The 12,508-nt window shown below is 38.2% G+C and overlaps 1 protein-coding gene across 1 annotated transcript in view; it reads right to left on the bottom strand.

Moving 5' to 3' along the window:
• The window catches only part of jag1b (jagged canonical Notch ligand 1b), a 34,611-nt gene that overhangs the window by 9,374 nt on the left and 12,729 nt on the right, over window positions 1–12,508 (bottom strand). Inside the window, exons 4-17 of the mRNA XM_067421284.1 lie at window positions 11,757–12,008; window positions 10,715–10,775; window positions 8,091–8,221; window positions 7,887–8,006; window positions 5,073–5,186; window positions 4,867–4,980; window positions 4,666–4,779; window positions 4,512–4,558; window positions 3,315–3,488; window positions 2,062–2,212; window positions 1,194–1,358; window positions 647–760; window positions 440–553; window positions 222–335 (exon numbers count right to left, since the gene is read on the bottom strand). Coding sequence (XP_067277385.1) covers window positions 222–335; window positions 440–553; window positions 647–760; window positions 1,194–1,358; window positions 2,062–2,212; window positions 3,315–3,488; window positions 4,512–4,558; window positions 4,666–4,779; window positions 4,867–4,980; window positions 5,073–5,186; window positions 7,887–8,006; window positions 8,091–8,221; window positions 10,715–10,775; window positions 11,757–12,008 — 1,785 coding nt within the window. The remainder of the gene's footprint in view (window positions 1–221; window positions 336–439; window positions 554–646; window positions 761–1,193; window positions 1,359–2,061; window positions 2,213–3,314; window positions 3,489–4,511; window positions 4,559–4,665; window positions 4,780–4,866; window positions 4,981–5,072; window positions 5,187–7,886; window positions 8,007–8,090; window positions 8,222–10,714; window positions 10,776–11,756; window positions 12,009–12,508) is intronic.

Genomic DNA, 12,508 nt, shown 5'->3' with positions numbered 1-12,508 from the left:
GAAGCACTTGCCAAAAAAATCCCTACAGCAAATATGTGCCAAATTATTTGCTGTACAGTTGTAGCTTCAAGGATTGCTACAGCTGCGTGCATTTTCTTGTAAAGGTATGACTTTGTTTGCAGCAAGAAGCATGCCACAGGGGTTTGTGGGATTGCTGTATTATGAGCTGTAACACATTCTAAAAGAGAGGAAGTGAATGGGCTGGCATCATCCAAACTGACCTATATTACATGTGGCACCTTCCCAGCCAGGTGAGCACCTGCACTTGAAGATGTCCCCTTCATCATGGCATGTACCTCCATTGTTGCATGTGGCTTCGTCACATTGACTATCACCTGAAATTACAGTTGGTCCAATAGTTTAGAACCCTGTGCGTACACTCAAGTACACAAACAAAAACTCAACAAACTGGGTGGGTCATAAAAATAGTCTTTCGTACGGGAGTGGCAGGTTTTTCCCTTCCAGCCATTTCTACATTCGCAGTAGAAATCGTTCACCAGGTCTTGACATGCTCCCTTGTTCAGGCAGGGGTTCAAGCTGCAGTCATCTATATCTGAAAAAATGGGGAGAAAAGAATGAGAAAATCAACTCAAAGAAGCACAAACATTTAGTGTAATTAGAGAAAAATCTATTGAAGTGAACGTACTGGTTTCGCAGTGAACTCCTTCCCAACCGTCAGCACAGATGCACTCATAAACGTTCACCTTATCGATGCAGGTTCCACCATTGCGACAAGGGTTACTTTCACAATCGTTTATATCTGAAAAATGACCACACAATTTAGGAATATATGAGACCAAGTAAATAATCTGATAAGGATACTAAATATATTGTTTCCTATTGTTATTAGCCTACATCTATTTACTGATATCGGTCAATATATATTGTCAGATATTAGATATTTAATTGTGCATGCTTATTTTTCTTATTTCTATAGTTAGAATATATATATATTTTAGTAATACTTAGCAAATCTACAAATAAATATATATTTTAAATGTGCATTTTAAAGTTGTGAAGCCTAAATTCCCTCTAAGCATTTTTGTGTGTTTTATATTTCATTTAATTAGACAAAATAGTATGATAGGGTTTTAATATTGGGCAATTATCAGTTAAAATAATTACAGACTTAATGGAAAGATAATGTGTAATATCAGTGCATCCCTATAATCCAATAATATGTTCAGTCTTACTTTCATGGCAGTAGGTGCCTCTGAAACCTTCCTGACACTCGCAGGTGAACTGGCCTCCGGCTTGGCTTCTGCAGCGTCCGTGAGGGCCACAGACGTTGGAGGAGATATATCGCACCCCCTCCGGTGTACTGTTGGATGCCACGGCAACGGTGCAGCTGTCGATCACTGTTAGGGTTTCAACGAAAGAACGAAATCCAGCTGTTAAATCTGCTTCTTTGCAGACCGACAGTAAGTGACATAAAAACTAAAAAGGCTTGTGACACTACCCATTCTTCCACTTAACAGCAATCCAGGCAATTTATTCAGATATTTTTTTTGGTTCACTTTCCCGTTTTTACATCTGCTTTTGCAGAAAGAGTGTGTGAGGAGGCTATTTAATGCACATAAGCCCTAATTCGGCACAAAAAGAAACTTGATGGGCTTATCTAGCTGTGGGGTTTGCCTCTCCTCAAACACACACACACACACACACACACACACATACTTTAAAACATCCAAGGCAGAGAATCCCACCAAGTCATAACCACGGAGAACACACACAGAGCTGTTAAGAAGCTGGCAAATGTTCAGGAGGATTTTGGAACGGGGAAAGTGTTTGAGAGACTGTGTGTATGTGAGCTGTGTGTCCAGAGAGGTTACTGTCAAATAGCTCACTATGGGCTGAAAAAGCCTCGTGTAACAAAATATGAGTTCTTTTTTCTCATCTTTCCCCCCGAAGGTGGTGGGAGAGTCCACGGGCCTGTAATCTCGTTTTACTCAGCAGCTGAACAATGGCATGCATCTAGCAGATCAGCTTACTGTGGGCTTTAGAGGCGCTTTACAAAGAGATACTGAGACAGGATCCGTCCCGGAGACTGAGATTTCTCACCTTGGCATGATGTGGTTCGACAATGGTCCTTCAGGTGAGAGCAGTTTTTACCCTCGTAGTCATCAGGGCATTTGCAGAAGTAGTCCGAGGCCAGGTTGAAACACTGCGCCCCATTCTGACATGGGTTGGGCTTGCAGTAATCGATATCCAGCTACACCGGAGAAAGATTTACAAGAGGAGAAAAGAGAGCTCAATGATGAGGGGGAAAATGATATCCAGGCATTTTTGGATTCTTAGAAAACGGAGCAACCCTCAACAGCCTCGACACGACGTCTGCCAGGAAAAAACGTACCAAAACGCTCAAGAGAATGAAAATAAATAGAAGAATATTTTATAGAGCTAGCCAAACCCTGCCGGTCTCAAACCTAGCACTTCTTTCTTTGTCTCTCGCTTTCTTTGGGGTACAACTAGAGCTGGGTGGATGAAGGTATACACTACTGTTTAAAAGTTTAGGTTGAGAAAGATTTGTACTTTTATTCGGCAAGGATGCATTCATTTAAAAGTACCACATTTATAATGTTAAATAGAAAAAAATAATAATTTTCTATTCATCAAACAATCCAGAAATGTATTACGTTTTACACAAAAATATTAAGTAGCACAACTGTTTTCAACATTGATAATAATAAGACAAGTTTCTTGAGCATCAAATCAGCATATCTGTATTATTTCTGAAGGATCATGTGACACTGAAGACTGGAGTAATGATGAAAATTCAGCTTTACAATCAGAAGAATCATTTACAATTTAAATGATATGAAAATAGAAAAGTTATTTTAAATTATAATATTATTACTGATTTTACTGTCAAATAAATGCAGCCTTGTTGAGCTTAAGAGACTTCTTTCAAAACATTTCAAAATACAGTTTATCGATAGAGGGATTTTATTCTTTATGAGCGTGATTTTGTTTTGACGCATGAGGACGTGTCCAGTTTAGCCACAGTTTAACTGTATATTTGCAGGGTGTTTACGGCTGACGAGAAACATCACAATTTGGCGCATTTAATACAGAAATTAACTGGAAGCAATTTTACAACTTTGAACTTTGTCAATCATATTTATGTTTTAAGTCTTATTTTTGCTTTAGCATTACATAATGTGAGGCAGACTTAGTAAAAAAGCAAGATTTATTCATCTGCTATGAATCATTTTAAAATAAATCTTGTTTTTTTTTTAAGTCAAAAATAAATATACAGTATATACAGTTATTGTTATATAATATTTTATACACAAAAAAATGGTTTCTCTCACCTGACACAGCTGACCCGAGAAGCCAGCGGGACACAGACACTGAAATCCATTGACTTCATCCTGACACCGACCACCGTTCAGGCAGGGACTGCTGGCGCACTCATCCATGTCCTTCTCACAGTGTTCACCTGAGTAGCCAGGAGGGCAAAGACAGCGGTAACCGTTCACCAAATCCTGTTCAAGAAAACAGAGAGAATTTCATTTGTATTTTTTTTTTTTAAAACATACTATAACTCTGTGTACTGAAGTGACGAAGGTCAAATAATCTTTCTGCCATAATCATAGACACACTTTCCTGGCAATAACCCTCCAAAAATATTATTATTCTGTTTAGAGGGCTCACTTCTGAGAATGAATAGTATCAAGATGTCAGCCTCGGATGACACACCCATGAACTCTTCATGTTTCTGTTCTGGATGTTTACAGTTTCCAGGCTTCTACAATGAGCCCTTTTGAATACAAACTTGTCACTGGATTTGTCAAAGTTTGAGAGGTTGATGCATTCAGTCTGAAGGGATTCAGGAGTTTTGTTTGAAGCTGTCAGTAGCAATTATAGGGGATATTGTTGAGTACACCTGTACATTCCACTTTGTTCTTTGTTATATCCGATATCAGATAAACCCATATCTAAACATCAATGTCTAAAATAGCTGTACTTGGCTGTACTAATATGCCAGCCCCTTCCTGCTTAAGTGGGCAGATCTTGGACAGAATTTTACACTACCATTTAAAAGTTTGGTGTTAGTAAGATGTGTCATGTTTTTGAAAGAAGTCTCTTATGCTCACCAAGTCTGTATGTATGTCAATATACTTATTTTATAATTTATTCCTGTCAACCGTCACATGATCCTTCAGAAATCATTCTAACATGTTGACATAAAACATAATATGTTGAAATAAACATTTCTTCTAATCATCAATGTTGAAAACTGCTTTATATTTTGTGGATTTTTTTTAGGATTCGTATTAATGGAAACTTCAGAAGAACAGCATTTATTTGAAATCTTTTGAAACATTATGAATTTCTGACACTTTTGATCAATTTAATGCATTAATAAAATCATTTATTTCTTACTCCAAATGTCTGAACAGTAGTGCATGTCGATAGTAAAGGGCAAAGTTTTATTTTTAAGGGTCAAAGGCTGTCAACAAAAACAACGACTACTGAAAGTGAAGTAAGATCAGGTGATCTCCTACCTTGCAAGTTCCTCCATTCAAACACTGACCCTGGCAGTCGTTAATGTCTAAAAAATGAGAGAAATATTATGAATTTATAACCCTTAAACACTGCACAAAAATATATGCAAACACATGCAGAGCTAAAAAGAATACCACAGATTGTTATACTCACTTATGTCACAATTCTGTCCCGTCCAGCCAGGGAGACACTCGCAGAAGTATCCACCAATCAGATTGTGGCATGACTTGGCGTTCACACATGGCTTGTCCTCACATTCATTAGCATCTTTGAAAATTATTTTTGTGAATAACAAATTAAAAGCATGCACATATTTGGAGAAAAAAAAAGTTAAATGATGAAGTAATCTCTCACCAATCAGGCACATTTTGCCGGTCCAGTGAGGAGGGCAGGTACATTTAAACCCATTGACCAAATCCTGACAGGTGCCTCCGTGTTTGCATGGGTTGGGTGTACAGTCGTCCACATCTATAAGAACAAGGCAGGTTAGACTCATCAAGTGTTGTTTGGCATCTTCTCTGTGGATTATTTAAAAAAAGCATGTTTGTGTGATGCCTTACTGATTTCGCACGATGGGCCGCTCCAGCCGACTGCACAGTGACACTCGTAACCCTGACTGGTTTCCTTACATGTCCCTCCATTCGCACATGGGTTGGACAGACAAGCGTGTTCAGCTGTGAATGCAAGCACACAGTCTCACTCGTTTGCAGAATGCAGTTCCGAACACATGCTCTTGAAGACAAATGATCATTATATTGAAGAACAACTGTTTTCAACAGTGATAATAATAAATGTTTCTTGAGCACCAAATCAGCATATTACAATGATTTCTGAAGGATCACGTGACACTGAAGTACCAACAAACTGTGCTCCAATTAGAGATGCAAACTCATCAAGGGGTGAAAAACTTACTTATTAGCTCATTTGCCATTTCCACTCCCTGATATACTTCATTTCATGTTTTGCTTTGAACATTCACTGAGCACTCATGCAAAAACTCCTGTTATAATCAGTTCATCTCTTATTTGCATCTTGTCTACTCTTTGTTTGTTCAAATGAAAGGATCTGTGAGCGTGTGAAACTCATCAGTCAAAGTCAGTAAACTTTAAAAACTCGTACTTGTGTTTTGAGGGATAATGGCCGCATTCTGACTAACCTACAGTAAACACATCTGATTGGCCATTGCTTTTAACAGACATGTCTTTGATTGGCTACGATACTCAACGCTGAACAAATACATTGTAAATAGAATACTTTTTCATATTTAGAAATCAGAGCGACCACACAAAAAATACGCCTTTCAGCAGGTACAGAATTGAGTTGGTACTAATGGTACTGTAAATTATAATTTAAAAAACAAACTCGAATCACATGAAGGACTTATTCTGGATTAAAAACAGCGAACTTTGTGGAAAGGTGACATGTTTGCATCCCTGTACAATAATATGTGAACAGCATTTATTTTAAAATTGTTGAAATTGAATAACATTTCACACTTTTTCTGTTTAACTGTATTTTTGATCAAATAAATGCAGCCTTGGTGAGCACAGTAAGACAGATTTCTTTTTTGAGTGAACTATCTAATGTGCTCTCAAGTCTACCTCAGTGACCAATGCATGCTAATCTGACCTTTGCACTGTAGTCACATGACTGACCCCATTAACTCATTAGTTAGTTTAGCTTTTATCTTCCTGCTCAAGACTGAAAGATTTCTCCAATGGTTTGGATAGAAAAGATTTCTTCACATTGCCCCAGGAGGTTGTCACGACCCTAAAGGCTTGAATGTGGATCATATGAATCTGAGACGAGGATGGGGAGGGGAAAAAAGCCATAACGGTCCATCTGGCAGATTTCATCACTATACCCATCCAACCATTGACTGTCAAAACAGACGAGATCCACTGGCAGGACATATCATAACAGAGGATTAGCAGACCTGGGCGCACTTCCTGACACTGTAGACAGTTAAGGCCTGAGCTCTGACATCATCTGATCCCGCATAGGCTCTCTACAGCCGTTCCCATCTACTGTTCTACCAGAATACAATGACACTGCTGCAGTAATTTCACTTGGTGTCAATTGCAAAATGGTATTGTGCATAAAAGGAACTCGTGCCAACAGAAACACAGAAAGCGGTGCATAATTACTTGAAAGATTTATTAAATTAGACAATCAAATCCCTGAAATTCATTCAGGTCTTTCATTCGAATTCATTCGTCAGTCTTAAAACTGCTCCATGTATTAGGTTTCAACAGCTACGGTGTCATTATGTTTCAGGGTCATACACAGGGAAAGATGGTAAATCTTTTGGGTAGTAGTTAGAAAAAAGTGTACCTTTAACAGCTTGTTGCTGTGGCAGTATCCTCAAAGAGACAATTTTGTACCTTATTTACCCCTAAAATGCTCATAGTAGTACCTTGATGGTACATGTTGGTTTGTGTTACTACTCTAAGGTAAATGTTATGCATCTTGTAGGGGTAGATAAGTCATAACTTTATGGGCAAGCTGGTGTACCGCTAAAAGGTACAATGTTTGCAGATTCTATCTGACAGTGCATGAAATGATTCTTTATAATTCTGTGCATCAACTCTGATTATATTTAAAATGTACACTAGCCTATACACCACCGTTTAATGCTTTAGTTATTCGGTTCCAATAGAATGACAGAAAATGACTTATATTCTTTGCTACAGTACACTCTTGACAATTTATTTTTATTTTTATACAAGCATTACCAATTTCAAACACTCCATATTTAAATAAAAAATACAAAAAGAGAGACCTTCAAAGGGACTGATAGGAATAAAAAACGACAACTATTATGACAAAAAAAAGCTCTGTCCCAAATGTCACCCTGAACACTTGCGGTCTTCCTACAAAGTCTGCACTTTCATGACGTAATGCCGCTTTGACTGCTGGGTCTGCTGTGGAACTTATTTGTGACGCATATAGACTGCTCATAAACACCCTTCTGAAACCTAAAATGACAAATGGGTCACCCCACCGTCTGTGCATATGACCTTAAGTGCATAAGAATTACACCATTTGGGACAGGGCCAAAGAAAAAGTAACAGTATACATCAAAAAGCACAATACTGACATTTTTATTGCAAAAAACAATTAGTATCATCCTCAGACGGCACTGCCAACAATTTGTTCACTAACAGTCTGATATTGCATAGAAAAGCCATTTCCAATTGGTTTATTATTATATCAACTATTTTAGATAAATCCATCCCTGCCTGAAGTCCACATAAAAACAAAACTATGCAATTTGACCCCTTTTTCGTGTCAGTCAGACAGAACTTTGCTGTCTATGTGGTCGTTCTTATTCAGAATCTTCAAACTAAACCACTATAGCATGACAGACTCACCTCGTTCACAGTTAACCCCAGAGTAGCCGTCTTCACAAGAGCACTGGTACTTGTCAGGCCCCGTATTGCTGCATGTTCCTCCATTCAGACATGGCTGATGTGTTCCACAGTAGTTTAGATCTGAGAGGTAAGAACATTCTGTATTAACAATGAATGTTTGAAAGGAATACAGAGTTAGAATAAGTCAAATGAAAGTGTGCTTACCTTTGTCACAGAGTTGTCCACCCCAGTTAGTGTCACAGAGGCACTGCCAGGGTTCACCGCAGGTCCCGTGTACACAGCCCGGGTGAGGGATGCACTTATCACAGTACAGACCCTGCCAGCCATACAGACACCTGAAAGGGACAATTACAGCCTAAAGTAAGGTTTTATAGATGCAATTACCACTTAAATCTGCAACTGTCACCAACAATATATACCTGTGCATTTACATCATAAGTTTTTGTTTATGATGTCATGGCTAACAGGCTAAAACAATTTTCTAAACAATATTAATTTAATGAAATGTTATTTTGATTAAGAGAGCAGAAAATGTTGTTGTGTTCTCTTCGAAAAATTCAAATGATATTCACCAACACCTCTTTTAAAAAGAGTTTGCTTTTCCAATTCTCTCATGCTTTTAAAAGGCGTTAGGGGAAAAGGCAACCACACAAAAACAATGTGTAACGATTTTCTGAAGTATAATTTGCCATTATTTACTCAAAGTACTTATCAAACCTAAGAGGAAGTTGTTGTTTTTCAGGGAATTCGCCGCTTAAAGGTTACCCTTTCATGAACTGCGTTTTAAAAGTTCACTCCAGTCCACTGGGAAAAATGGAACCGCTGACAACTTCTTGTCTGATTATTTAATGCCAAGCCATGCAAACAACAAACAGCAGCTTTAAAACTCCACTGGGTCTTTTAGAGAGACTAGCATTAGCTAGTGGCAGGACACTCTGTCTCAATAAAAGCGGAGCGGCTTGGCCCCAAAACTGCCCGGGCCGTTTGGGTGGGGGATTGTGTTTGCAGACTGCTCCATTGGCCAATGTATTTATGGCGGGTTCTTTTGCAGTCTCACTCCTGTTCCCATGTAGCCATTCTCTGCTCCGGGAATGAAAAAAAAAAGAGAGTCAGAGCTATGGCCGCAGAACATCTCTAAGCCTGTAATTAAAAGTCATCTCCAAAACGGCTCAGAGATAGCTCTCCCCTACACTTCCCCTACACTTTAAGCAGCCCATGTGATAACCTGTTCCTTAAAGAAGGACTCAGATGAGATAGTAAGTCGCTTGAGTGCTCAGTCGCAGGAAAACAGACGGCCCTCTGGGAAAAAAAAGAAAACAATTAGCCTGAGGCGGCAGTTCAGCTGTAAAAATAAACACGGTGGTTGAGGAAACCTCTCTCTGTGATTAAAGGCAACTATTCTTAAACGTGCGAGAAGATTTCACTATGAGAAACATTCACAAAACACTGCATTTCAGGTCTCAGAAGCGCCTTTGAATGATCATAAAGCAGAACTATGACGTTAAATCGGCATGGCTGAGACACATTTTCACCCTGTAGGCCTTGACGGTTCCAATATAGCACAGTAAGAGCTCTTGTTACAACAGTTGCACAATTGCATGGTTGTGTGTTCTGGCAAGCTTTCAGTGAGAGATGAATAGGTAATGGGATATAATCATGCCAAATGTAACAAAGAGCTGAGGTTTTAGTATATATTGAATTCAGTAGGCTTCTAGCATTGGTCTTAAATGCTTTCAGAGATAGTACAATGATAAGAACTAGTCAAACAAACAAGAACTTCATAACAAAACATCACCAACGTCAGGATGTTGATCAGATCCAAGTAAAAACCTAGAACGAGCCAATGAAAAACCGGTAAATTCTTAATCCAAACCCTGCCACGACTTGCTCAAACCAATAGAAAATCATTTTGTTGTGGAAGAAATTCAATTTTCATTAACTCAATGCCCTACTCAACACAAATAAGTAACACATGAGACATTCCTTTATGAGGACGCAAATACTGAGGACCGCCTCGTTTCTGCATTTTTTTTTTATATACACATAGGATTCATGCACATTACAAAAGCAAATCATAACTCCAGAAAAAGTCAAAGAACTCAAGAAAGTGCACATGTGGCTATGGAAGGATGAAAAAAACTCCAAAATCGCTTAATTCTGTCCTCTAGGGAAACAATAGTTGTAGAATAAAACCACCATCTTATTTTATTACATATTACACACGCCAGTTAGTTTATGACTTATTTTCGATGTGCATCAGTGTTACAAAAGAGTACAAAAGTATTTATGATGCACTCGGGAGCAATAGCTGTATACGGACACACACAGATATGCATCGCTTTCTTTTCCCCTGTGGCCAAATTCATACATCATTAGTAAAACAAGCAGTGCATTTTAAAAGCCAATTAAATGTTCAACTTGGCTGATTATGGTTTGTAGATAAGGCCTTAACATATTGCCAGACAAAAGCAAAACATTAAAATAGCTATAAATAGCTTTGTGCTTCAGTTGTCTCCACAACATGGTTTTATTGGCACCATCTCAGTGCTAAACGCCAGCCATGTTGGAATACTTGTAGGTGAATGTCTGTGCACCAGAAACCCTGACAGTTCATTGGGACACATGGATTCTAACAAGATTTAACCGTGAGCCTTTAGTTGCGGTCAAAGTACTGTTACAGCTTTCACTCTTTAACAAGGCTTGACTTGTTGCTCAAATGTTAAAGAGCAAGGCTGAGGACAAAATAAACCCATTGACAGTGTTAAACCTGCTTTCTTGAAGGAAATGGCACAAAATGTTGAGAATAAATTTGATAATAAATAACTCACTTGCAGCCACCGGGTTGCTTACAGGATCCGTGTTCGGTGCTGCAACCTTGTCTGCAGATAGCTAGAAAACAGAAAAGGAGGAAAAGTAAAAGGATGAACAAGAGTACGTTTGGGCTGTGTAAAATAACACCGCGGGCTTCAATGTTCCCTGTTCACCCATGAAATCGTTTTGGGAATGTATGGGGTGGGAATCTTTCAAACCCCAGATCAGCTCACTGAAGCCTACTCTAATTTGAGGCCTGTCGTCAGGCTTTGGGTTTTGCGCTCTCTGTTCACAGCTTATTCCAAACTACCCTCACCCATCAGACTCTTAAAATGGCAACTGTCTGAAAGCATTTAAATCATGAAATTTACAGAGAATTCAGAATAATCAACATGAAACGCAGTTTAAAAAACACTTTTTCTGATGATTGTGTAAAAAAAAAAAAAGTATGTGTATATATATATATATATATGCATATATGCACGTGGGGAGCAACGTCTGGATTTAAAGACTTTTACATTGTTATATATTTATATTTCAAAATAAGGCTGTTCTTTTGAACTTTCTTTTCTTTTCTATTCATCCTTAAACACTGATAATAATAAGAAGAAATGTTTCTTGAGCATCAAATCAGCATATTAGAATGATTTCTGAAGTATTATTTAACACTGAAGACTGGAGATGCTGAAAGTTCAGCTTTGCCATCACAGATGTAAATTACATTTTAAAATATATTCAAATATAAAACACTTTAAATTGAAATTGAAATAATATTTCATAATATAACTCTTTTTACTGTATTGGTCACAAGTAAATGCAGCCTTGATGGCCATAACAGACTTGATTCAAAACCATTTAAAAAAATCTTACGACCACAAACATCAAAATATATTTAGTCAATATTCATTGTTGAACTTTTCCAGGTCGAAAAACCACAATTGTAAACTTCCAAGTTTTTCATGACTGCAGAAACCATGTGAATTTTAAACAGGATATTCAATGCCTTTTTTTGTTGTTAAATGTCAATGAGAACTAAGCAGTAACAGTCTAATTGCTCACCCGTATTGCAGTCAGGACCCGTCCAGCCTTCCAGGCAGGTCTTGTTGCCATTCTGGTCACAGGTGTAATGTCCAAAGAACTCGTCACGTGGCCGGCAGAACTTGTTGCATCCAAAGCCGTAGTAGTGTTCATCGCAGGTTACCCGGATCTGGTACTCAAACTGGGCGACAGGGCCGTTATGGGTCAGCCTTTGCCATTGTCGATTTGGGTTGATCATGCCAGAGTGGTACGCTTTCTCGATCAGCTTCCCACCTGAACAGTCAGTGTGTGACAGTCAGAAACACCACCAATCACTATTATCAGGAAACATTAATGTATTGATATCTGGTTGCTCATAGATATTGCTGGCCTTAAATGACCCCTCATGTCTAATATAGCAGAAGTAAAAGCCACATTCACTATTAATTACATTGTGCAAATAATAAGTAATCCCACTGGCAGCCAGTACTCATTACATCAGTGAATAAACACTGTCTCGCTCCCGATCCCATGTAGAGGGGTGGATTAGATCAAACTGGGCCACAAGAGGGCCAATGCAAATTTTGAGAGAAAAAAAAGCTAGATTATACTAGAAATAAATGTTAAATTATTCATAATTTTGATAATATTTAAATAATATTTTCATTTATTTTGGATTTCGTGTAAGGACATTTTAATCCCAATTATTTATAATTTTTAATGCAAATACTAGTACACCAAATAAACTGACCTGTATTCCCTTAAAACTCTCTGATCCCAATCAAACACACACA

The sequence above is a fragment of the Pseudorasbora parva genome, chromosome 17 (assembly GCF_024679245.1).
Source record: "Pseudorasbora parva isolate DD20220531a chromosome 17, ASM2467924v1, whole genome shotgun sequence".
NCBI classification, from domain to species: Eukaryota; Metazoa; Chordata; class Actinopteri; order Cypriniformes; family Gobionidae; genus Pseudorasbora; species Pseudorasbora parva.
Note: the sequence above shows the minus strand (reverse complement) of the source record. Positions and strands in the feature narration are given on the sequence as shown.